Source organism: Pelophylax lessonae, assembly GCF_965119305.1.
Source record: "Pelophylax lessonae genome assembly, chromosome: 1".
NCBI classification, from domain to species: domain Eukaryota; kingdom Metazoa; phylum Chordata; class Amphibia; order Anura; family Ranidae; genus Pelophylax; species Pelophylax lessonae.
Genome location: NC_138768.1, coordinates 665622899 through 665649839, shown reverse-complemented (window position 1 = coordinate 665649839; position 26941 = coordinate 665622899). Strand labels below are relative to the sequence as shown.

The window sequence follows — 26941 nt, the reverse complement described above, 5'->3', positions numbered from 1 at the left end:
TGGATAATTGAAGAACTTATACGGACATAGTTAATTTCCTGTTTACAAAGTTGAGTATTTAGGCTTTTTGCCACATTTACTTGGATGTTGGCTTTTAAGGTCATTCTCATTCATATACATACATGTTTTGTCGTGGTAGATGTAATTATTACTTTACTTTGGGCAGTGCACACAATATAATCTAAAGTAACACACTTTAAGCTGTATAACCACTGTAATTTATAAAGCCTGATTAGGGGATCTATGACATCCAAAAAGCTTAATAACTTAAGGTAGCTAACAAAGCGTATCACTTGGATTCCAAATTTTCTGTTGTATAGCCACATAATTCATAAAGATTTGATCATTTTTAATGAGTAGATGAGATTTCATGTTGGAAACCATTAATAGGGGTTTAAACAAATCAAAGTTTTAATTAAATAAATTGTTTTGCATCAATAACGGTATGTACACAGTCTGTAAAATGTAAATTTTCTTAAAATTAGATTTGACATAGATTACTTTACGTTTGGGGGGAATGAGGACAAGACTTGATTGGAGTATGTTTTGCCTGTGTGACTTATTTATGATGTTATATATTATTTTAGAGGGGCAGTTTCCAAAGCAATACAGCATTTAAGCCGGGTATACACTAGTAGAATTTCAAACTTATTAGGAAAAATTGTATGAAAATTCTTAGAACATTCAAATGTTGTTCAAAGGTAGTTTAAGGTTTTGTTTGTTTTTAAAGAATAAATTCACCATTTAACAAAAAATAATAAATGCTAATTTTTTTTGCAGGTAAAAAAATGTGCATTTATTATTGTTTTAGGAGCCTTTAAAGCATTGCAACAGCGATCAACAGATCTCTGATGCCATACAGGTCTCTTGCAGATCTGTCAGTATATTGGCTTGCTCTATGCCGGTGCATTCTGGCAGGAAGAATGAATGAACTACCACAGTGCTCACAATGCCATTGTAGTTAATTGAAAACTACAAGCCGATGGCTAGCAGGTAGCTGGGGTGCGGGGGGTTGGTGGGAGGGAAGATCTGCTAGCTGTCACAGCAAGGGGTGTCGGGGCCGGTGCATTAATAACATGTTACACCCTGATGGCTGTAACATGTTATGAGAGGTGAACTCATCCTTTAACCTTCATTTTTGGAATGAATAGACTTTACTGAACAAAAACCAAATACACGGTTAGAAATTTTTACATTTGAGAAAAAATGTCTGTTCTGCTTTTTCAAATTTCCTTGTCACTGTAGTCAAAAATAAATGTTGATTTGAAACCACTATTGATTGGAAAAACATATGAACGGTCTTACAGTGAAAATTGTTCAACAAAATTCTACTAGTGTATACCCAGCTTTAGACCTATGGGTGTGTAAGTGATTGTACAGCAGTGCATGGTAGTAGGACAGTAGCTTTCTAGTGAACAGCTGTTCCTTTCCTGTTTGTATAAGGAGATACATGTGTACATACTTTCACTTTTACTTTGCTTTGTAGAAAACCACAAGCTCAAAGACTATGATGTTTTAAGCCTTGTTTGTTTTTTTTTTGTTTTTTTTAGTAAAGCTGGAACAACAATTACCACTTTTTACTCTTTTAGCCTGTCAAGCCATCTAAGCCTTCTACACCTTTTTATTTCAGAATACCTATGGGTTCCAGCCTTGAGACTCGATTAAAGATGTGTAAATACATATCTGTTCTGTGTTACTTTTGCAGTCATTAGACTTTAACAACCTATCAGAGATCTGCTTTATTTCTATGTCACTGTTCGTTTGGAATGAACAAACTGTCATAATGCCTTTAAGCTGTATCTGTTAGCTCTCCATGTTGCCATAAAAATTGCAGGATATACAAAATCCTTCATTTGTATTATTTGCAAAAGGCTTCATTCTCCCACTAGTCGAGACCCTAAAATTACTTTTTCAAAAGCTCAATTACTGTGTTAACAGATAGAAATCTTACAAACTGAGTTTCTTAAATCAAATACACATTCTCCATTATTTTGGAATGAGGGATTAAATATTTATGAGAAAACATGGGCAAAACAAAGTGACAGCAGTGTTTATGTACCTGTACCTTGTGATCCCCATGTACCTGTGTTAGTCTTCGATAATCCCTTTGAAGTGGCTTGGATCTTAGGCCTAGACTGGTTGAGGTTAAGCTTCCTCCTCTTACTGATGCCCTTCTCTGTCATTCATCTGTCAAATGCCAGAACCTCTACTCCTTCCCTGAAGTTCTGAAAGTGAATTGCTGTAACCTTAGAAAGGTTTTAGGCCATGTTAGGCTTACTTTAAATTTCTTTATGAGAAAATATTTATGCTAGATCTCTAAACTTCCCTGCAGTTTGTACTAGAAAAGAACCATAGCAGACCAGATTACCTCTCCAAACTGTGTAAGGCCCCTTTCACACGAGCGATCCGATCAGATCCGCCTGTCATTTTTTTTTGGCGGATCTTATCTGATCCTCCATGCATCCCTATGGGGCAGCGGATGTCAGCGGAGACGTGTCCGCTGACACCCGCTGCCATCCGCATCCGATCCTGTCTGTGAAATCCGGACGGATGGTAACCCTATTTTTTATCCGTCCAGGGGATCGGATGGGATCGGATGAGAGCAGACAGGTGGTCCGCTCTCATCCGATTCCCCCATAGAGATGCATGGGGCTCTGACATCTCCCTCTCCGCACACAGAGCGGAGAGAGAGCTGTCGCCTTCCTGCTCAGCGGGGATCTGTGTTAACGATCCCCTGCTGAGCAGCACGGATCCGCCTACGGAGGCGGACCGTGTGAAAGAGCCTTATTCATGCTTCCAAAATGCAGGAGCTATAATCAATTTAGAGAGACTAATAAAAAAGACACGGGTTGATTTACTAAGTGCTGTCTCACACATATGTGATGTCAAATATCGCATGTGATTCTCACCACACTGCTATGCAAATCACATGCGATGTCTGTGCGTTGCGAATTCAGCCATACAGATTATATGTGAAAATCATATATTCAGCGCAAATCATACAAAAAAATCAGTAGTAAGCAGCTGAACACTAAGAATCCATTCAGACTAGCGCGACTTTTCAGGCGACTTGGTCGCCTGACAAGTCGCGGTCGGTCGCTCGCCATTAAGTAGTACAGGACCCGTTCTAATAGGAGCGACACAAGTCGCTCCCACTTAGAAAAAGGGTCCTGTACTACTTTGGGGCGACCTGGAGGCGACTTGCATCGACTTCAATTATATGAAGTCCGTGCAAGTCGCGCCGAAGTCGCGGTGGACGCGGTGCACCGCGACTTCACAACTCGCCCCACAAAGTCGTGTCTCGCCAGTCTGAATGGGCTGTTAAGGTCAAAACTAAAACCTCAAAAGTTAATTTTGAAAAAACAGTGCAGCGCATATATATATAGTGAATAATAATCAAAAACATATGACAAGCGTATGAAATAGCAAACAATACACCCAGTGAAAACAAAGGAGTGATATACAATAATAAACGTCCATATAAGTTATCAAAAAATCTCTTGTGGCTTTCAGAAGGCATGCAGTGACAAATGCTGGAAAGATCAGCCCATCCACCAAAGGCAAACACTGCCTCTCACCTCCACAATTCGACCCAAAAGGATCACACAGCCCAAAACATACTCCAAACAGATAAGATCTGATGATCCAGGAAGGTCCTGATTAGGAAAACATCCTCAGAGAGCTCCGTATGTAAAATGGGAAGAAAAGACAGATCTAGAGCTCTCTGCTTAATCCAAACAATTAGTTTATTAAAAGTAATGTACTTACAAACAAGCACTTAGTAAGTGCATAAAACAGCATGTGTCAAACAGCCAGATCGTGGTAGCTGCGGGTGATGTCATGCGTGGCCCCTCCCCCCGTACGCATTACGCTTGTGGGTGGGACTTCTTCAGTGGGAAATGTATATCACTCCTTTGTTTGCACTGGGTGTATCGTTTGCTATTTCATATGCTTGTTGTATGTTTTTGATACAGATTTTATGGCTGAATTTGCATCGTATTTGGACCAAAATCGCACAGGACCCTTTTTTTGGTTCGCACCAGAATCAAAACGCATGGGTGTTCACACCTATGTGATCCAATTCATGTCCGAATTAACAGTTCGCACTGCGATATGTGAACTGATCTGGGGGTGTCGTTAACTGTGTATTGACACCCCCAGCTATTCGCATATGGCAGTGTGAACTGCCTGTGAGTCGAGTGCAATGTGGGAATCTGCAGTGGATTCGCAGGGTTCCCGCATCACATATGTGTGAACCGGCACTTAAACTAGAGAGTGCAAAATCTAGATAGAAACCAAATAGAAACCAATCACCTTCCAGGTTTTTTTGCTAAAGTTTAATTGAACAAGCTGATTGGCTACCATGCACAGCTGCACCAGATTTTGCGCTTTCCAGTTTTAGTAAATCAACCTCACAGTATTTACAATTAGGTGCCTGACCCACAGGTCCTATAGTGCTTATGTGGGCTGCTGTGGAGATAGCTTTGTCAGTGTGTCAGTGTTCCCTGTCTTAAATTCTTTATGTAATCATGGAAATCGGCAAAGCGTTCCCTACCTTAAACATACTGTTTTTTGTACTAATCCCTTGGTACACATTTTTGAATCACTTTATTTGTATTTAGCGATGCATTTCACTATCATTACCTTAGACATGTGCCCAGCTGTCAAATGTGGTGATATGTTTTTGTGTCCGAAGAGATGGAACTGGTTTCTAAGTACAAACATAAATTGTGTCCCCATAATTGTGTCCAAAAAAAATTAACATTTGAGGTTATTGCAAACCCTATTGAAAGGTTATCAAAACCATAGAAACCATACCAACTAAGCAATTAACTGTCTTCCTTTAGTAGGTTTAAATGTATCAATACAAAAATCTATTCCCATCAATATTCTGATCAAATCTAACAACTTGTCATTCATTTTTTTTTCTACCATTTTGAATAATTTGCACAAATTTTTTTGCATTACATTGAATGTGAAATCATTCAGATGTGTTGGATGATTCTGATGTTTTCTAGCCAATTAGTTAGTGGCCTATGGAGCATTAAAATTAGGAAATTACATCCAACCTAATATATATATGAGTTTTAAACAGGTGCAGAAACCTGTGCTGTCGTAGCCAAGTATGAATAACAAGTGTAGGAACTATCAATTCTTCTAACACAAATTATGATTGCCATTTCAAACCTGTACCCCTATGAGGTCATTTTAGAGATTGACAGTGCTGTAATGCATTGCAAGCATTTTGCTGCATTTAAATGCAGTGTGTTCCGTCTTCTATCCTTGCACATCATTGCAACGTGTTGGTGTGACCTGAGCCTGTTGGACACAATAGAATTCAGTCCCACACACATGAGGATTGATTTACTAAAGGCAAATAGGCTATTCACTTTGCAAGGGCATTTTACCCAGTCTGCTGACTGCTATCATCCAGTTATGTGCAAGCAAAAATTCACTAATATAATATAATTCACTACAAGCAGTTTATACACTATAGCATACCTTGTAGAAAATGAACTGAAAACATCAGATACAGTTATAGGAACTGTGAAAACTTTAAATACAGTAGTTGTTTTTTTTCCCTCGTAGTCTATAAATTGTGTTTTGTTTAAAATTGCTTTTTTAATTGTGTTTCCTAGCAACAGCCTAATGTTTTTGTGTGATTATTATCTTATGTATAGATAATTATCTGCTAGTGTTGTGGTAAAAAATATTCATGGTAGCATAATAGAGCCATTATTTATTTAAAAGCTTCAAATGTGAGGCAGGATAAAATGTTGCCTTTGAATCTCAGCCAGGTTGGACCAGGTGTTATTGTTCCTTCCAAGTAAAGGACTGGATGTTGCCTCCAGCTCTTTTTTGACTTTTTTGTTGATGACCAGGGGGGTTGGCAAAGATGATAAAAGTGACATTCATTGGCAAAGCATGGCATAAACATGACTGAGAGGCTTATTCATAGAGGGCAAAATGGTGGAAACTGGTTGTGAGCTGCAGGAAAAAAGAATGTTATATTGTGAGATAAGCAATTATAGTAGTAAATCACAAGTTTACAGTTTCATGTTGATCACTGTAATGTGTGTTTACCTAAAATACGAATTAAGGTGGTATTAAACCCAACCTTTTTAGTTTCTCTTTTATTTAAGGATATATTATGTATTGCTGCTTCATATCTTTACACTGTTGTGAAACTGTACCCTTGAGGAGGAAATATTTCTATCAGCTCTGGCTGATGACATCAGTCTCACATGCGCAGTAAACTATTGGTGACTCCCTTGTGCATGCATGAGATTGACGTCAGTGGGGCCCAGCCATTTAAAGCCATAGAGTATGACCCCGGAAGGAAGACCGGACAAAGATGAAAGCATCGGGGGCAGTGATAGCTCAGCGCTGGAAGGCCTAATTTCCCAGGTAAATCTGCCATAAAGTGCTAATTGCTGTGCATACTAACACATTATGGCATAAAACACCTGGGGCCGTTAAAAAAATGGAGAAGTTTAATACCGCTTTAAATCAGCCTTAAAAAAAATATTATTATGTAATAAAATGTAAGTGGGTTGGTAATATAGGTTCTGATCTTGAATAACATGTAGAGACTATTGACGAGAGAATAAAATCTGATATAGTGCTCTCATGGCCCACAGTGATTTTGTGAAAATATAATAGCAATGCTAACTCAAGATTTCATGCAAGTACACAACCAGGATCATCTCTGTCCTTCTTTAGTTGTGGCTGAGCTACATTTTGGAATATAGTTCTGAAACTGAACTGGGAGCTTTGGGAAAAATCATGATTTTTTTTAGCTATGGTTCTTTCCTATTAAAACATGCCTATTTAGATATTCTCTGGAATAAAACACTATCTATCAAAAATATAAAATTCCTGGGGAAACTGATTTTCCTCCTCAAAATTCATTTTCCTTTTTTCCTTCTCTTCATATGTAACTGTTGCATAACTATGAGAAATAGGCCCGCTCAGTGATAAATTTGTTAGCAGTATTTTTGTGTAGCGTTCTGTTTGTTTACTGACCTGAAATTAATGGAAGGAGTAGTACTCCTTCAAAGTTTCTAAAGAAAATCTATAACTACTAATACAAGATTTACATTTTGCTACTAGCTTTATATGAGATTATTAGCAGCTTTAGGAGAAAATATCTTTTCCATAGCTAAGTAGGAAACTCATGTGACTGGTATAATCTACATTTGTGTCAAGATCATATCTACATTAATCTCCTTTGGAAATATAGGATTATGTCATTTTTATTGAGTTTTCCCTGTTTATGTCTGCTTACTTTATCGGTAAGAAGTGCCTTGCAAGCATTTATATCAAATTATTTTACCTAAAAATGTATGTATTCCAGTAATATGATTCATGAATATAGTGTACTGGACACTTTTTGTCACCACTAAGAGTGCAACTAGATCTGTAAGATATGTCCTTAAGGCCCAGTTCACACTTGAGCGTTTTTCAGCTCATAAAACGCTCATCTCCGAAGTCTCAAAACGCACAACAAGCAAAATCCCATTAATTTCAATGGCCCCTGTTCACATATAAGCGTTTTGTCACCTGAAGCAAAACGCCTGAAGCTCATAAAAGTACATGAACTTCTCTTTTGGCAGATTACAGGTGTACACCTGCAAAAAAGCCTGAAAAAAAACGCCTGAAAACTATACACTCAGGTGTGAATGGAGCCTACAGTGGAAATACACTGCACCTGAGCACCACAAAACAAAAACAATATTTAATTATTTTAATATTCAAAAGCAAGCTCCCCCATGGTTCATGTAGCATATACATCCTAAAATCCATCTGTCCTTAGCTCATGCATGCAGGCAGGAGGGTGTGCTTAGCTAAGAAAACCCCTCCTTCCCTCCTGAATGCACTTGGGATGTATGATGTCATTTGTCTAGGCATGGAAACCAGGAAATACAGTAACTGAAACAAATAAGTTTAAACCTATCTCTTTACTAATGCTGGAAGCAAAAGGATTAAAAATAGTCAATGTTGTTTGAGATAGTGAAGTTCTGCTTTAAGTTACATAACCTGGCAAGTACAACACCTTGCTGTGCTAGGCAGTACATGGCAGTATTCAACTAATGCCTGTGGTGACGCCCTTGATCCTGGACCCCGGGTTCATGACTCCTGCTAATGTCAAGGTTAACCCCCCTCCTTTTACAGATTACATAAATTAGCATTGGGAGGGGTAGCTAAATCTAGATATAAACAAAGGTTGAGCCCCTATGTACAGATTAGGCCTACAATCCAATGGTCTTCTCTATACAGGTACAGGGGTCTTTTTAAAGTCTAAGACAGCTACTTGTGCAAGCACCAAAAGTTTCTGTACTTTTGCACTATTGTGGTGTTTTAGTCCAGGACACCTTAGCAAGTCCATACACATGAGATGTTTAGCATCAGTTGATATATGTAAGTTCTTTCAATTGACATCATAGTCAACAGAATCTAAGTTAAGGGAAAGCTATCAAAATGTGTTATTTTCACAAATTCCAAATAGCCTGGGAGCCTGAGCCAGTGAGCCAGCCATTCATGCAGGGGCATAGCAAGCGGTTAGCAAATCCAGCCCCCGCCAAGGGCGCAGGCCGGGGAGGGGGGGTGCGCAAAAATCGATTGAGCCACATCAGGTTTATTCACTGGCGTAACTATAGCATTTGCAAGGGTCGCGATTTCGACCCAGCCCGTGCTGCAGGGGGCCCGAGCAGGTCCCCTGTCATGTTTGTCTACACCTGTGCCGGAGTCAGGGGGCAGAGCTGGGAGTCAGGGGGCAGAGTTGAGTTATATCAGAAAAATAGAAAACCTATCAAGGTTTTATATTTCTTCTGAATGTGATACCACATGTTTAGCCTAAATCTCATCTGACTACTATGCTCATATGCAATATCTGTTTCTGAGTCAAAACAATTGAAAAGGGACTGTATAACCTAAACATTATCTTTAATGGATATGCAGACAATTAGAAATTAATGGAAATTGATGTAAAAAAACAAACAACTGAAATTCTAACTCTTTAATGATGGGGGGAGGGCGATACAGCTTCTCGCCAAGGGCGCTAGAGACCCTAGGTACGCCTCTGCACCAATGCCCCCTCCACAGTCCAACACTCTAGTAAGCACTGGAGGGACAGAGCAGAGAGTCTGCGATTGCAAGTCACCACTTTCTGCTCAGTGAAGACCAGAAACTAACCAATCAGCAGTAATGTGATCGCTCAGTTCTCAGTCTTAGAGCCGGGGTAGGGGGGGAACAGCTGCTAATATTGGTATTGTCCTTTTGGATAGTGCTTGTCCCAGGACCACGCAAAAATTCATTTTCAGTTGCCTATTCTATGTGCCAAATTCCCCTAATTATTACTATTTGAACTAGCCTAACCTCTTCCTGGCCGCACTATCACCGAAAGATGGCTTCAGCGCGGACCTAAATTGCCAGAAGGGCATCCATGTACGTCCTCCTGTTCATGAGCTTCCTGGGCGCTTCTGCAGGGCACTTAGCTCACTCTGTGATCAGCAAGTCAACGAGACTTGGCTGATTATAGATCGGCCCCTTACCAAGTGATAAGTCAGCCAATGACAGCTAATCAAGTGATATAAACAGAGCCGGTAATCAGCTTTTTTTTTTCTCACGCTCACAGCGGAGAAAGAGGAGGAAAAAAATGCCAATCACTGGCTATCAGCATCAATCAGTGCTGCCAATTAGTGCCTCATCATCAGTGCTGCCTATTAGTGTCACCTATCAGTGCTCATCAGTACCACCCTTCAGTGCCACCTATCAGTGCCACCTATTAGTGCCCTTCAGTGCCAGCCATCAGTGCCCTTCAGTGCCAGCCATCAGTGCCACCTATCAGTGCCCACCAGTGCCAACTTATCAGTGCCTATCAGTGCAGCCTATTAGTGCCCATCAGTGCAGCCTATCAGTGCTTATCAGTGCCCATCAGTGCAGCCTCATCAGCACACATCAATGAAGGAGAAAAATTACCCATTTGCAAAATTTTAAACAAACTATGAAAACTGTTTTGTTGTTTTTTTTCAAAATTTTTCTTTTTTTGTTTGTTTAGCAAAAAATAAAAACTACCAAATTTGAAGACAATCCATAAATAAAAATGGGGATTTGGTCCCACCATATGGCCATATAGTGCTCAAGCCCACCACTACGTCAAAGTACCCCATTATCAGTGGGTCCTACACTATCCATGAAAAAGAGATGAATCCAGCCTTTCTAACCCTTGGAGATAATACTCCTTGCTGGGAAAGATATGCAAATGCACTACAGGGGACTCCTCCTATATCCACTTGATAGTGGACACTGATAGAGTACAGGTGTGTGTGGGGGGTGGGGTGGGTTGCTCAACCTCGATAGTCTGGTCAGACCTAATACATAATGAACAAGCAAAAAATTTGGGGGAGCATACCCATGTATTTCTAAAGCTGGTGCAGCTATTCATAGTTCATAGCTGCACCAGCTTTAGAAATACATGGGTATGCTCCCCCAAATTTTTTGCTTGTTTAAAAAATAAAAACGTCAGTGATAAAACTTGATAAAAATTTCATTTAGGTACAGGGTTTGCATGACCACACAATTGTCATTCAAAGTTCGACAGCGCTGAAGGCTGAAAATTGTCCCTTGGCAGGAAGGGGGTTTAAGTGCTTAGCAGGCAAGTGGTTAAAGTAAAGTTAGGCTAGTAGAGCTAGACTAGGCAAAACTCTGTTTTTTCTATTCTGAATAGAGTAAGGGAAGTTTATGACTTCTTTATTTTTACTTTTTTTTTCTCATCCGTGTCCCATTGGAGACATTTACCTTTACTTCCTGCCCCATATCTGTCCCAGACAGAAAGTGAAAGGAAATTCCTGCAAATTAAAGGAATCCCCTGGGACCCCCCAGATCACCAAAACTAGTGTCCCCATTGGAGGATTTCCCCTCTGTTACTGGGATTTGTGATTTTCTTTTGATTTCACTCTTAATGATAATGGTAAAAAAGACAAATAGAGAGGGAGACGCTCCCTTAATGGGAACTAGGCAGCAATTTATAGGTTGCACTGCTGGTTGAGTAAGAATGTACCAACAGGGTGGTTTAACAGAAGTCGATCAGTACAGTGGCTACACAAGGAACAAAATTTGGCCAGTTGAAGCTGATCTGGCTGAATTTTGATCCATGTATGACCAGCTTTAGGAAAATCCTTTTTTGCAGTATTATGTGTACTGCTAGTTTGTCTGGTAGTGTACCTGGAGGCCCACAATGACTATTATGGGATATTAATTTCTCTAGTCACAGAGACCATAGAAAGGTCCATTGAGACCATGTCAGCACTGGTAAATAGTGTCTCTTTAATCATCCATGTCCTTGAAATAGCTTTCCAGTAATTATTTTATCTTAGTAAAGATTTGTAGTACAATAAACATGGAAAATTGCTTAAAACATCCAGCTTCAAGCACTTGAAGGTAATGAGACTGATGTTTCTAAAGGAATTGAGAATGTTCACACAATAAAATATGTAAAAACTCAATTATCCAATCATGTGTTGTGTGAACATTCTCAAACCCTTTAGTAAATCAGCTCCCATTTGTTGTCCTTTACCAGCCCTAGACAGATGTGCAGGGAGGGATGATAATCATTCTATTCCTTTTCGCCATCCCTTTTCCAGTCTCCATTTTTGGCTGGTGGTCCTGGTGGGAATGGTTACAAAAAAAAAAAAAAAGATCATCCAGCTGTTCAGATAAAATGGAATGGTGAAAGCACAGACAGAATGCTTTCAGCTCCTAAACTAAATTATTTTATGCATTTACAGTTATAATAGTTTTGATTTGACATAGTGAGCCTTAGTAAAATACACTTTGATTTGATTATGTACACTATAGAGATATAACAATTACGTCACGTTCTCAGTTGCTGTAGATAGTCTGCTGCGGATAGTCTGCATTCTAGCCGTATCGTGATTGCCTCAGTCATGGTCAAGTGAAGTGTTTGGAAATTTATGTGACAGCATGCTGCAGACTCGATGCAGGAGAATTTCATTTCAAGCCATCTGTGTATCCATGTTTTGCAGAGAACAGCTTTCTTGAACAGAATGACTGAATTTAAAGTTAAAGTGTAGTTTCAATGGTGTTATAAAATAATAATTGCATTTCCACACTGTAACGCAGAGGTGCCCCAACCTCAGCTGACATTCAGATGTAACAAATGGCAGTTTAAATTATGTCGGTAAAAAGACTCATAAAAGCCGTTGTCACTTACATTAAACAGCACCTATTCTAAAATATTTGACTACTTCACATTAGTAACAACCTAGGTAGTTGATCACTTGATCTTTGGTGAATGAAAGCATCAAATTTTGAATTAGTTGATCTTCCCTGTCACTAAAAATCCTAAATACCTTCATGTAACCAAAATTTCCGAAACCCTGTATCAGTTTTCCCCAGGAAATGTTTATTTTATCCCTTCTATTACTATACAGTTTGAGTATAGGTCCACTATACATATTTTAATACAATTTAAAAAATCAAGCAACCTCACTTTGCTATAATTCTTATAGAAAACATATAATAAAACAAGTGTTTAAAAGACAACCATTGATCACTTGTTACAAAAGTGCTGTAGTCTATTTTTCATGAATCGTTTTTTTCACTCTGGTGGCTGGTGAGGTAGTAAAAACAGGTGGCAGTTTTACCGCCCCCCTGGCTGTCCACTGGAATTCTAACATTACAGGCTGACAGGGATGCACACAAGCTGTGGCCGTAATGCTTTGCTTGCTCTAAAATTTCTGTTTGGCAATTTAAAAAAGTAAAAAAATAAATAATAAAAAAAAAGGGTCAGGAGGTGACCATAACATTGCTGCTGTACCACCCTCAAAAAAAACTCCCACAGATCTCTTATTAAGGGAGGTTAACAATAATGCTTGTTTGAAAGATTCCTTACTGTGATTTTTCTACCTGTTCTCCCTCACATCTGTTTGGAATGAGCAGTGCACACTAGTTGCAGTCATGTGCACTACAGCATGCACACTACAAATCCCATAGTTTGCATTTCATAGAGAACAAAAGGTAGTCACCCTCTACTAGGAAGTTGGATCATAGCAGCAAAAAAAGAAATGTAGAGATTTGGAGGTGGCTGAGGGCAATGAAAGGCACTCATGTGAGTTAGGAATACATACTTGAATAGAAGGCTGTCACAAGCAACATCAAAGGATCTACATGTGACACCATGAAATTCATAATTATTTTTACTACTAATCGTCCTTGTATGTCAGATGCTGGGTCTAAATTTCTGAATACTCACTTAAAATCCTTTGCATTTATGGAACTAATATTTTACAATTTGTAATGTATCACAATACAAAATAAATGTATATATCATAATGATTTTTAGCATTATCTGCACTATAGTTTGTCCATGCAATCCCCTTAGTTTGCCCTGCAAATAAATGATGCTATTTACAAGTATGAAATGTCAGAAATGCACAGTTTTGCTTCCTTGCAGCTTAGACATCAATCAGTATATCAAAGTCTATTGAGCTTATTTAAAAATGAATTCCAGGCATGGATGTTTTTACATAGTTATGTTGGTCCACCTTGGACCAATATACAGTATCTCACAAAAGTAAGTACACCCTTCACATTTTTGTAAATATATCTTTTCATGTGACAACACTGAAGAAATGACACTTTGCTACAATGTAAAGTAGTGAGTGTACAGCTTGTATAACAGTGTAAATTTGCTGTCCCCTCAAAATAAGGGCTCTTTCACACATATAGTCTGTCAAACGGACTCCGCTTTTCTCAGCGGGGGATCGATCCACCGATCCCCCGCTGAGCAGGAGAATGACAGCTGTTCTCCGTGCTGTGTGCGGAGACACAGCTGTTACAGCCCCATACATCTCTATGGGGGAATCGGATGGGAACGGACAGTCGGTACATTCTCATCTGATCCCATCCGATCCTCTGGACGGATGGAAAATAGGGTTTCCATCCGTCCAGATTTGACAGATCACAGATCGGATGTCAGCGGACATGTCTCCGCTGACATCCGATGCCCCATAGGGATGCATGGGGGGACCGTTCAGATCCGCCAAAAAAACAAACAGGCGGATCTGAACGGTCCACCTGTGTGAAAGGGGCCTAACTCAACACACAGCCATTAATGTCTAAACCGCTGGCAACAAAAGTGAGTACACTCCTAAGTGAAAAGGTCCAAATTGGGCCCCTAGCCATTTTCCCTCCCTGGTGTCATGTGACTCGTTAGTGTTACAATTTCTCAGGTGTGAATGGGGAGCAGGTGTGTTAAATTTGGTGTTATCACTCTCACTCACTCATACTGGTCACTGGAAGTTCAACATGGCACCTCATGGCAAAGAACTCTCTGAGGATCTGAAAAAAGAATTGTTGCTCTACATAAAGATGGCCTAGGCTATACCAAGATTGCCAAGACCCTAAAACTGAGCTGCAGCACAGTGGCCAAAACCATACCGCAGTTTAACAGGACAAGTTCCACTCAGAACAGGCCTCGCCATGGTCGACCAAAGAAGTTGAGTGTACGTACTCAGCGTCATATCCAGAGGTTGTCTTTGAAAAATAGACATAAGAGTGCTGCCAGAGTTGCTGCCGAGGTTGAAGGGGTGGGGGGGGGGGGTCAACCTGTCAGTGCTCAGATCATATGCCGCACACTACATCAAATTGGTCTGCATGGCTGTCGTCCCAGAAGGAAGCCTCTTCTAAAGATGGTACACAAGAAAGCCCACAAACAGTTTGCTGAAGACAAGCAGACTACAAACATGAATTACTGGAACCATGTCCTGTTGTCTGATATGACCAAGATAAACTTATTTGGTTCAGATGGTGTCAAGCGTGTGTGGCAGCAACCAGGTGAGGAGTAAAAAGACAAGTGTGTCTTGCCTACAGTTAAGTATGGTGGTGGTAGTGTCATGGTTTGGGGCTGCATGAGTGCTGCCGGCACCGAGGAGCTACAGTTTATTGAGGAAACCATGAATGCCAACCTGTACTGTGACATACAGAAGCAGAGCATGATCCCCTCCCTTCAGAGACTGGGCCGCAGGGCAGTATTCCAACATAACGACCCCAAACACACCTCCAAGATGACCACTGCCTTGCTAAAGAAGCTGAGTGTAAAAGTGATGGCAACCTGTAAAGCTCTGGTGAACTCCATGCCCAAGAGGGTTAAGGCAGTGCTGGAAAAGAATGGTGGCCGCACAAAATATTCACACTTTTGGTCCAATTTGGACATTGTCACTTAGGGGTGTACTCACTTTTGTTGCCAGCAGTTTAATAATGGCTGTGTGTTGAGTTATTTTGAAAGATTAAAAGTCATTAGATTTAATAATTAGATATAATAAAATATTTACAAAAATGTGAGGGATGTACTCACTTTTGTGAGATACTGTAACTAAACATATACCATAACTAGCCGATCCTTCTAGAAGCTGGAAATTACTGTAGTAGGCACTGCTATTGCAGTGATCTCCACCAGCTTCTGGGCCCTGTGCCAAGTGGCTGCCTTGCTGCATATTGAATACACTAGGTCACTTGCACAGCACGGGTGCAATTCAGAGATCATGTTACATTCTGTCATTGAATGCAAAGCATTCTGTTACTGGGCAAGGTGTTGTGATGTCATCACCTGGCCTCTCCACTTCATCCAGTAAGACAACGCTTTGCATTCATTGGGAAATGCAACGCGATCTCTAAATGGTGTTTGTGCTGTACAGGTAACCTTCTGTGTTCACAATGCAGCAGGGCAGCAACTCCGCACAGGATCTGGAAGCTAATGGAGATCACTGTAGTATCAGTGCCTACTACAGTAATTTGCAGTTTCCAGAGGGATCAGCCAGGTATGGTATAAGTATAGTTACATTGGTCCAAGCTGGACCATTATAGCTACATAAAAATATCTATACCAGGTAGTCTTATATCATTTTTTAATAAATTCTTTAAAATAATGTGAAAGGAGCTATTGTGTGAAGTAACTTGAAATCAATCATAATTCAGTTTTGAACAGCTTATACTAGCCATCTAACTCCCCAGTTATAAAAAAAAATGCAAACAAAGGAACAGTAATATTTTGTGTAGCTGGACAAATGCAGCATTTTGTTCGGTGCATTTGACTTTCAGTCTAGAAATGTGAGATGCATGTAAGATGCCTGTGAGTTACTTCTGAGCTGCCATTGCTTTGACCTGGGAGGGAAAATTCCCTGTATGGAGCAAACATTGCCTTTATACAAACACAATTAAGGGCCACTGATTGACCTGCAGCCGTTAGCAACTGGAAAGCCCTACAGGGAAAAAAAGAGGACAGAGCTTTTGTTGTATCTGTACCGATAATGTCCAATCCTAGTGTCGCACAATACTTTCAAGGACAGACAGACATCCTACCTTCTATTTTACTTGGTGACATCTGCTCTACCTAATAGGATTAAATAATTGCATGTGTATCAGGCTAGTAAACAATGGCTTTTCTCTGGCTGCCCAACTATGGAAGAAACATTTCTTTGTTACTCAACATGTTGTTTATATATATTTTGCTTTAACCTTGTATGTCAATTTTCAACCATTATGTTGAAGTTTTTTGTAATTTTTACTGTGCAAAAGTAAGGACATGGCATATTGAAATGGGAGAGCGTGTGTGTGTGTTTGTGTCTTGGGGAAAGGAGGGGTAATGACATTATATAAAAATGGCAACATTAAAAAATATATATATTTCTTCATTAATGAATGATTTATGAGTGTCATTGGAAGCTAATGCGTATTTCATTATTTATTTTAGCTCTGCACTCCGGACCATGTCAACTGGATCATCGAGACCTTCCAAAGTTTGTCTGGTGTGCGGAGATGAGGCATCTGGATGCCACTATGGTGTGGTCACCTGTGGAAGCTGTAAAGTCTTCTTCAAAAGAGCTGTGGAAGGTAAATGTTCAAGTGGGTGATTATATTTTTTTACTATTCTCTGTGTTCTTGTTGTTTCACTTGTTGTTGAAGCATGCTTGAGTGTTCATTGGTCTGCAGTAAAATGCATTGTCCAACAAGATAGTGGCCCTATTATCCATTGAAAATGTATGAGGACAGTTTAATGTTCTAAATGCCTACCATGACATCCATTTCCTTCAGTAAGCAATTTCCACAGGACAATTATTGCAAAAATGTTTGTTTATTTATTTGGCTATTCATTTTTATTGTGGTAACTAATAAAACAAATCAAAATAATTTCCATTTAAAAGGTTTTGGCTGAGCTTTAGTTTACTTAGTTCCTTTTGTTAGTATATTGTTAATTTTATTTTTTTTGAGTATGTATTTTCTACTACATGTACATGTATACAATAATTTTTTTCACTCGTAAACATCTAATAAATTACAAATGATTCACAGAGCACTATGGTTAATCTAAAGAGACAGCAGTAGCAGACAGTTACAGCTGAGTGTGTCTGATTTGGATCATCCAGTGGAAAAAAATTCCTTCCTGATCCCCCGAGAGCCATTTGGATATACCCTGTTTCAATTTACCTATACATATTAGTACCCAGTTATATTATTTACACCTAGGAAGGAATCCAGACTTTCTAGTGAGCTGGTCAGAACCACCTCTGGAGAACGTTTATTCTACATTTTTACAGCTCTTACTGTGAAGAAACCTTTCCATATTTGGAGACGTGCTCTATTTTCCTCTAGACGTAAACTGTGCCCCCTTGTCCTCTGTAATGGCCTTAAAGTGAAAAACTCAACACCAAGTTCACTAAATGGACCCCTTATATATTTATACATGTTGATCATATCCCCCCTTAATCTCCTCTTCTCAAGAGAGAATAAATTCAGTTCCGCTAATCTTTCCTCATAGCTGAGCTCCTCCATGCCTCTTATCAGTTTGGTTGCCCTTCTCTGCACTTTCTCCAGTTCTCCGATATCCTTTTTTTGAGAACTGATACCCAAAACTGAACTGCATATTCCAGATGAGGTCTTACTAATGATTTTACAGGGGCAAAATGATATCTCGCTCTCTGGAGTCCATGCCTCTGTTAATACAAGAAAGAACTTTGCTTGCTTTGGAAACTGCAGCTTGGCATTGCATGCTATTATTAAGCTTATGATCTACCAGATCCTTCTCCGCTATGGATTCTCCCAGTTCTACTCCCCCTAGTATGTATGACATGCAGATTCTTAGCCCCCAAGTGCATAACTTTACATTTATCAACATTAAACCTCATTTGCCACATAGTTGCCCAATGAAACAGTGCATTGAGGTTGGCTTGTAATTTGGAGACATCCTGTAAGGAAGTTATTCCACTGCAAAGATTGGTGCCATCTGCAAAGACTGAAATGGTACTTTTTATCCCAGACCCGATTACATTTATAAAGGTATTAAAAAGTAAGGGTCCCAATACTGAACCTTGGGGTACATCACTGATAACCTTAGATCATTTAGAGTAAGAATCATTAAGCACTACTCTCTGAATTCTATCTTTTAGCCAATTTTCTATCCATTTACAAACTGATCTTTCCAAGCCTGTAGACTTTACCTTACACATTAGCCATGTGTGGGGAACTGTGTCAAACGCTTTTGCAAAATCCAATTATACTACGTCCACAGCCACCCCTCTGTCTCTGTCCAAGGTTTTACTTACCTCCTCATAAAAAGAAATCAGGTTTGTTTGACAACTTCTGTCTTTCATGAATCCATGCTTTCTGTTGCTTATAATATTTTTTTTCCAGGAAGAACCCATTTATGTGGTCTTTTATTAAACTCTCCAGTATCTTCCCAACTATAGAAGTTAAACTAACAGGTCTATGCATACCTACTATTCCAGTCCTTAACGAGTCCCTAAAAATTAACAAAGGCTTTGAAATGACAGAGCTCAATTATTTTAGAATGCGTGCGTGGATGCCATCTGGTCCAGGCACTTTATCCACCTTTTTATTTGTCTAAACATTTCTGGACCATATCACATTTGAGCCATTGTGGATCATTTGGGGCTGTGTCAATACCATTCCCATTATCGTCATGAGCTCCACCATGCTTCTTTGTATACACAGAGCTGAAGAAAGTATTAAATAAATTTGCCTTCTCTTTGTCCCCAGTCACCCACTCCAGATTATTTTGTGAAGAGTCTACATGCTCAGACCTGACCTTTTTACTATTAATATATTTGAAGAATTTTTTAGGGTTTGTCCTACTATTTTTTTGCAATCTGTCGTTCATTTTGAATTTTTGCGTCTTTGATTTCCTTTTTTACATATACTGTTATATGCTTTGTAACAATAAAACAATGATAGTGTTCCTTCATTTTTATATTTTTTAAAAGCTCATTTCCTATTATTTATAGCTTTTTAACTTTGACCATGAGCCACATAGGTTTTATTTTTAACCATTTTAAACTTATTGCCCATGGGAATATACTTCGCAGTGAGTTTGCATACAGTCTTTTTGAAGAATTCCAATTTCTGTTCTGTGGGACAAGTTCCAGTCTATGTCAGCAGTCAGTTATATATAGAGTTATAAAGATACATGAGTAAATACATAAATTATAATTTACTTAATAAATAAATAATGCCTGTGTTGGTAGTATAATACATAAATATAAACATTATAATATATTATATATATTATATGTAAGTTGGCTACTCATAAAGTATAAAATCACCATGTAAAAGAGAAACATTGATACTTACCTGCTCTGCTGTCTGGCCCTTGGTTTCTTGCACTCCTATACAGCTATGACTCCTAGAAGAAACTTCGCAAACTGATACTTCTGGGTGTGTCATGTACCAGTGTACCCTATTGTGTGAAGAGCTCTTGCTGCTATATCAGTGTTGGTCCCTCCTATTATGGGAGCCACTGATCTATGAAAAGCTATTAGGTGGATTACCTCTCCCAAAAGTGAGACATCTGTTCTGTGTGAACTGATCCATTAAGCCATTATGCAAACATAATCATAGCCTCTGTAAACTAAGGGCTCTAATCAAGCCAGCTCCCATGATTCTTCAGCTAGGTCCTGTAAACATACTGTTTGAAGTAGGATCCAGTGAGCCACATTATCCTCAGGCTTCCAATATTTTTGAAGATTATGCCAGGAAGGTCAAAGGGATTTTGGTCCCCTTTTGACCTTTTCTGTTGGATGCACAGAATGAGGAAGAACAGAAGAAGGGAAAATTCTTTACTAATACTTTGTGGCAGTCAGCAACGGCCTGTAAACCCCAGTGTAAATATATGGTCACCAGAGTTCCCAGGAGAAATAAGAAGCCATTGAACCAACAATTATGCCTCTTCATCAAAAGGATCTTTTCTCACAGTTCTACTTTTAATATTTTCTTTCCAGAAATTAGCACAGTTGTGAATCAGGTTATTTGTGTAATTCCATTTTTACTAGCTTCTCCTTATGCTTAGACATAGGATGCTGTAAAGCAGTTGCGATTGCTAAGTTGTGTGATTGTGAAGGTAACCGGTGGGTGCACTGGGTTTCTGGGGCAAATATCTTTTTATATTCCACCTTACAATACAGTAAACCAGTATGACAACATGCTTTAGGATTGTGGAAACTCACAGTCTACTCTTGTAAGCTTTGTGACAGATTATCACAAATAATAGTCAGGAATTATATAACTTATAAATCTTGTAACTACTAAATGTATGACTTGATTGACTTGACTTTCTACTGAATTGCTCAGCTTTTACCTAAGTACAGTTGTGCTGAAGGCAAAACAAGTTTTGAGTACTGTAAAGAAAAGGTCAGTAAATCTCTAAGGTGGAACAAACGTACTATTATTTAATTGTAACTAACATAATGTCTTGTGATTGGTACACTGAGCCGTTATCCATAATTGAACTTTAATAAGACCTCAATATTGGTCACAGAATTTTAGAATATTGTTAAAAATTTCTTTGACTTATCAAGAGTCAGACAAAAAAGCCTTGTGTAAGTTTGTCGCTAGAAGGCCAACCAAATGTTTCTTAAAAACCTGAGAAGTATGGGCTCCCTAAGTATCACCAAGGAGACTCTATAAGCTAGGGTCATGGAGTGGCAGAAGACTGCAATTACATGGAGTGACGACAGTGGCAGAAGTGACGCAGGATGAAAAATTATACTGTGAAGAAAAAATACTCCAAGGACCTGGGAAGAACAAGACATTAGGTACTTGTGCATTTGGCCAAGGTGAGAGATGGGAACAAAGTGCAGAGTCGAAGGAGTCACCTGCTTTTTGCCAGATAGCCTAGCAAGGGGTGATGGGCTTTGCTGCAGGACAACTTCTAGGTTGCAGCCCTTTGTCTCACCCAAACAGGCAACTATAGGACAAAGCCCTGGTGCTCAAAAGAGAGTCTCTAGGAGTACAGGGATGCCAGAGTCACAGGAACACAAATAGGAGCCTGTGGAAACACTGTGGTCCTGGGGTTACAAAAACACAGAAGAATCTCGTGGTGCTTGAATCAAAGAAACACGGGGGGGGGGGGGGGTCTCTAGGAGCACTAAGGTGCTGGGATCACAAGAACACAGTAGAGTTATGAGGAGCACTAGGATTCAAGAACACAGGGAAGTCTCTGGAAGCACAGTTATGTTTGGATAACAAATAAAATGGCACTTGACTGGAGCATCACTTGAAGCACCGTGGTGCTGAGATCACATGCACACAGGACAGTCTCTGGGAGAACAGGGGTGCTGTAAACCTGAAAGTCATGGAAAACTGAAAACTCACACGGAATACACAGGCATTGAGAGCACTGGAAGCACACGAGGGCCACAGAAGTTTGCTGACGTGCTTAGGAGCATAGAGACAGCCTCAGGAAGACACCGGGAGATACAAGGGGCTCTGCAGATAGTTTGGGGATGCAGAACAGCATGTGCGTTAGCTCTGTAACACAGTGCCTGGATTCTGGTTGGCTGCAGTGCTGATGGCTACTGACTGGATAAAAACAGTTCTTTAATGTGGCACAGGTGTGACCAGAGTGATGGATGTAAATACATTTGTAAGTGCAATATAGAGGTAGTGAAAGTATTAGAAATGCTACATTTACTGTGTGAGCATAGTAAGTTATGCCCTTTTTTATGTAGCAGCGTGGAAGCTGTAAAGTATCACACATGTACTGTGTGCGAAGTGAGTGTACACAAATAGCATGTATCACTGTGTATATGTGTGTTTTACAAGTGTAGCAATGTGACTGGTGGTAAAGTCAGAGTCATGTGACCTTGGCCATTGATCAGTAGCAAACCACACAAACAGCTAGCTCTTTTTCCTGTCTCACCCTTGGCCTCTCTATTCTGTTCTTCTTCTTCTAGCTGTACAGGCCTTGCTTCCTCCCACTGCTGCCCTAGGTTCCCACCTCTTCCCTTTTCCCTTTCTCCTTTTGACCCCTCTTTAGCCATGCCCCATGCTCCTCTGGCTTGCTGGCTCCCATCTCTCCATTGTTTCCTTTTTACCCTGGCCTGACCTTCTTTGTCCACTCACTGGGTTTCTCCATCATCAGAAGTGTGAAGATGTAATGCAGAAGGGTGGAGATGACCGCATTAAGAGATGGTTTTCATAGAGCACAGAATAGTTGGGACATCTAGAGCGGGTGGGGTAGGGGTGGAGATCCATGCTAAATACACAAAGGAAACCAAACACCCTGGGGGGTATACCAGTTGCACAATTTAAAGAAGCATGGCCAAATTTAAATGTGTGTGGTCAGTGGTGATAAGACGATAATATGACTAATGCTTTGGTTGTCAGTGTGCTCCCTCCCATGTAATGTTTTCCATATATTGGTGGTCAATGGGTAGCCACTGTAATATCCTCTTTGGCTGACTATACAGACTGATTGTACAATCTCCTTTGGATCTACTGTCAAATAGCCTGCCTGTTTCAATACTAATTAAAAGGACAGCTTAGATTTGTTAAAACATTTTTGGTAAAGCTAAAGGAGATTGTACAATGGAATTGTACATTGTATGCTCAGTCTGAAGCCCCAGTAACATCTCCTCTCACAATGGTGATCATTTTGGAGCCCCAGTAACATCCTGTTTTTTTTAGTGGTCAGTGAGCCCCCCTTGTGACAACATTTACAAGAGTGCTTCACACTACTGCAGCCACACAGCTTTCCAACAATGCCATACTGCAATTCTCTATCACTGCTATGGACACACCATGCTCCTATTCTGGCCCAGTACTAGTCCTCCACGGACCACATGACAGTGCCTTCAGCCTAATCCCACCTTGAACTGTCACATTTCTCAATTAGAAGCCATGTGACGTCTCCTTTTTTTTTTTTCTTTGCAACAAAACTATATTGGACACAAAGTCCATTGTAAATTGACATTGAGCATGTGGGAGGAACGCTGTGTGCTGGCTTGTCATGTTACCATTTCCCTGTGCAGCTCAGCATATGGGGGAATGGAAGCACTTCTGTTAAAGCAGTTTGCCCTGTTAACAAGAGGCATTTCTGTTTCTTTAGCAGTGCTTGGAAGTCTGACTGAGAACAGAACCATGATCTGTATAAACTCTGGTATACAGCATTCTCTACTACATTTCCAGAAAAAAATATCTAAGTACTTGACTGATTTTTCAGAATTAAGATTATATTCAGGAAATTTGTTATGGCTCAAACTCAGATGTTGTGCTATGATAGTTTATTGTTGCATCTCTAATGTAAAATCTTGAGCTTGAATTATTTTAATCACTTTATCATTGGAATTAATATATGCTACTGAATGCTGGATGCCAACAAAGCTCAATCTATCTTTGTGTTTTCTGTCTAGTGAATTGATGACCAAAGGCAAGAGGTTGGGGTTATTTACTACATTAAACACCAAATCATTCTACAACTCCCTGAGTTATCCTTCGAATGAAGTCTAATTTATGATGTGGTACTGGGTGATGAATAATTGTGTTCTTGCACTCGTTTCTTGCTTTCCAGCAGGGCATGGCTTTTTTTACTTGATTTTAATTGACTATGTGAATGAGTGCAGAGTGCTATCATAGCATTCAGTGAGTGATTCATATTGAACAGATGAAAGACTTCTCACGTCAGGGAAAATTTAATGAGAGAATGTGGTTGGAAGCATTTAATTGATTTGGTATTTCCTCTCTTTTTCATTTTAAATGCCAAGGAAACATATCCAGATTTCTATGCAAATGTTATGGCTTTCCAAGAAACACAGGGCATGCTGACAGTCTGAGGCAGCCATAGCATGTAGACTATATGCCTCTGTACACTCTCTTGTGCTAGAAGGGGCATAAAGGACAAATTATTTGGAGAGCCTCGGTTCCAGAAAATTTGAAGCAGAGAAGGATCATAACTGCCTGATTTAGATAGAAAGTGCACAGAAAATCTGTTATACTCATGACCTAACATGTGACACTTGCACATCTATATTTAGATCTTGAGTTTTCAGTATAAGGTGTACCATTAGTTCTTTATTAATAAAAGCAAAGGCTGGAGAAGAATGTTTGAAGATCAGTGGTTTTTACCATTCCTCTGTTGCTGTAAAGTGCTCTTGACATCTCAGTTTTAAGATACTGGTTTTACATAAGAAAACTATATATCCCTCTACTTTTGAACCACACACGGTCACTTTTAAAAGTGTAATCCTATCTACAGCAAATTGCACTAAGAAATCACCTGGAAATCATGCATTATTCCAAGTTGTCTCTTTACTCAAGTTCAAGTAATATAGTTTATTTACTTCTTACTATTTAGTGATTTTGTGGCTTCCTGTTGCTGTTACCTTTGAATGTCTGCTGAGGCAACCAATCATAAACCAAAATGCATAATATACTATGAAAATTTTCAAAGTATAATTTTGCTTATATTTTGAAAAACGGCTTTGTTTGGTGCTGGGAAATCATTTAATATGGTATATATAATTGTATTATTTGCTTGACCTGTCAAACACCATGTTAGTTCTTTTAGAAAGCAGTGCCATACTTGAAAGCTGTATTGCTAATTTGTATCTGCTTCTGTCATTCAGTAGATAAAACAGGACTCCTGCAAAGTGATTTAGAGTAACACACAGTACTTCCCAGCTCATTAGATAAATCATGCTACTTCTGCCTTGAAGTGTGTGTGTGTTTAGAAAAGCAGCTCCTTTATGGTTACTATAAATTACAAATGTGTCCTCCCCAGAGATTTTTCTCTGTGATAAGTGTCTTTCTCAAATTATTTTGGTCAGGAATCACACTAGTTATTTTTAATTCTTTGTGTCATTAGGTAAAAAAAAAATAGTCTCAGATATTTCATTCAAAGTAATTTCACAACTGACACTTCTTGCAAGCAAATATATTTGCTGCTACTAAGAATGTGCTCTGTACACATATATTAAATACACTCTGACCAAACCCTCATTCCACCTTTAGGGAAGAAAACTTCAGAATCTTGCTACCTTCTAGTGACATGCAGTTCTTTTTTCTGATTTGATTAAAGCTGTTCTTCACCCTCCCCATCCACTTTCCATGAATTCACTCCTAAGCCCTTCCCCTCTCACAGTCTGAGATCTACAGTATTTTATTTATTTATTTGTTTAACCACTTCACCTCTTATACCTGTTGACCCCTAAAAACCAGAGAAGTTTCTACATTTTTCTATAGACCTGTTAATTCAGTAATATATTTGTCATGGCTAAAAATAACAAGGTAATACATATATTTTTTTTAAGGACAAGCAAGGATTTCTTTTCATAATATTGTCTTGCAATAATGATTTTTTTTTTCGCATTCCTTAGATAATAAAATGCAACAAAATTAAGCAAAAATCTTTTTTTTTTTTTTTTTGAGAAGTGTTACTTTCAAAATAAATAGCACAACTACAGTTAAAAAGTTCACATTTTATTATGTAATTTGTCCTATTTGAAATTACTAGATTATAATTCTGGTACAGAGCATTACAAAGTTATTTACAAATGAAATAAAGGTTTTTTTTTGTTAAAGTTTGGGCTTTTTTAAATGGGAAAGATGTAAACATATGTTTATTATGTAAAAATATATTTCGCACTCCTTAGATAATAAAATGCAACACAATTAAGCAAAAATCTTTTTTTTTTTTTTTGAGAACTGTTACTTTCAAAATAAATAGTGCTACTGCAGTTAAAAAGTGCACATTTTATTATGTCATTTGTCCTATTTAACTTCTTCCCATCCGCGCTACAGCCTATATACGGCTGCAGCGCGGACTCAAATTTTCGGGAGGCCGTTTTTAAACGGCCTCCCAGTGACACGCCCCCAGCGCGCTCCCGCGAAAATCTGTGTCGGCCGTGTCCCTTGGACACGGCCGATCACAGATCGTGGTGAATGGCCAATCACAGCGGCCATTCACCACGTGATCGGGCCGTCCAATGAGCGATGATCTCATATGTAAACATATGAGATCATCTCTCATCGCCGGCGCTCCTTCCTCACACGGAGCCTGCAGTGTGAGGAAGGAGGGGGAGCCTCACAGCGCCGGGGACACAGGAAAATGTAATCAGGGCACCGATCACCAGTGCCCTGATTACTGAAGGTAAAAACACACACACAGTGCCCCCCCATCAGTGCCCACAGTGCCCGCCATCAGTGCCCCCCATCAATGCTCACAATCAGTGCCCATAGTGCTGCTAGTCAGTGCCCATCAGTGCCTGCTCATCTAGGTGTCCAGTGCCATCCGCCAGTGCCCATCAGTGCCGCCTATCAGTGCCACCTCTCAGTGCCGCCTCTCAGTGCCGCCTCTCAGTGCCCAGCAGTGCCACCTCTCAGTGCCCAGCAGTGCCACCTCTCAGTGCCCAGCAGTGCCGCCTATCAGTGCTCATCAGTGCCGCCTCTCAGTGCCGCCTATCAGTGCCGCCTATCAATGCCGCCTATCAGTGCGGCATATTAGTACCTCTTCATCAGTGCCCGTAAGTGCCACCTCATTAGTGCCCATAAGTGCCACCTCATCAGTGCCCATCAGTGCAGCCTATCAGTGCCCATCAGTGCCGCCTCATCAGCGCACATCAGTGAAGGA

The 26941-nt window shown here is 39.7% G+C and overlaps 1 protein-coding gene across 2 annotated transcripts in view; it reads left to right on the top strand.

The window, feature by feature from the left end:
- The window catches only part of NR3C2 (nuclear receptor subfamily 3 group C member 2), a 544471-nt gene that overhangs the window by 311644 nt on the left and 205886 nt on the right, over positions 1 to 26941 (top strand). The window contains exon 3 of one of the 2 annotated variants that reach the window (XM_082261285.1): positions 16775 to 16926. In XM_082261285.1, coding sequence (XP_082117411.1) covers positions 16775 to 16926 — 152 coding nt within the window. The remainder of the gene's footprint in view (positions 1 to 16774; positions 16927 to 26941) is intronic. The other variant, XM_082261286.1, reaches the window with a different exon arrangement.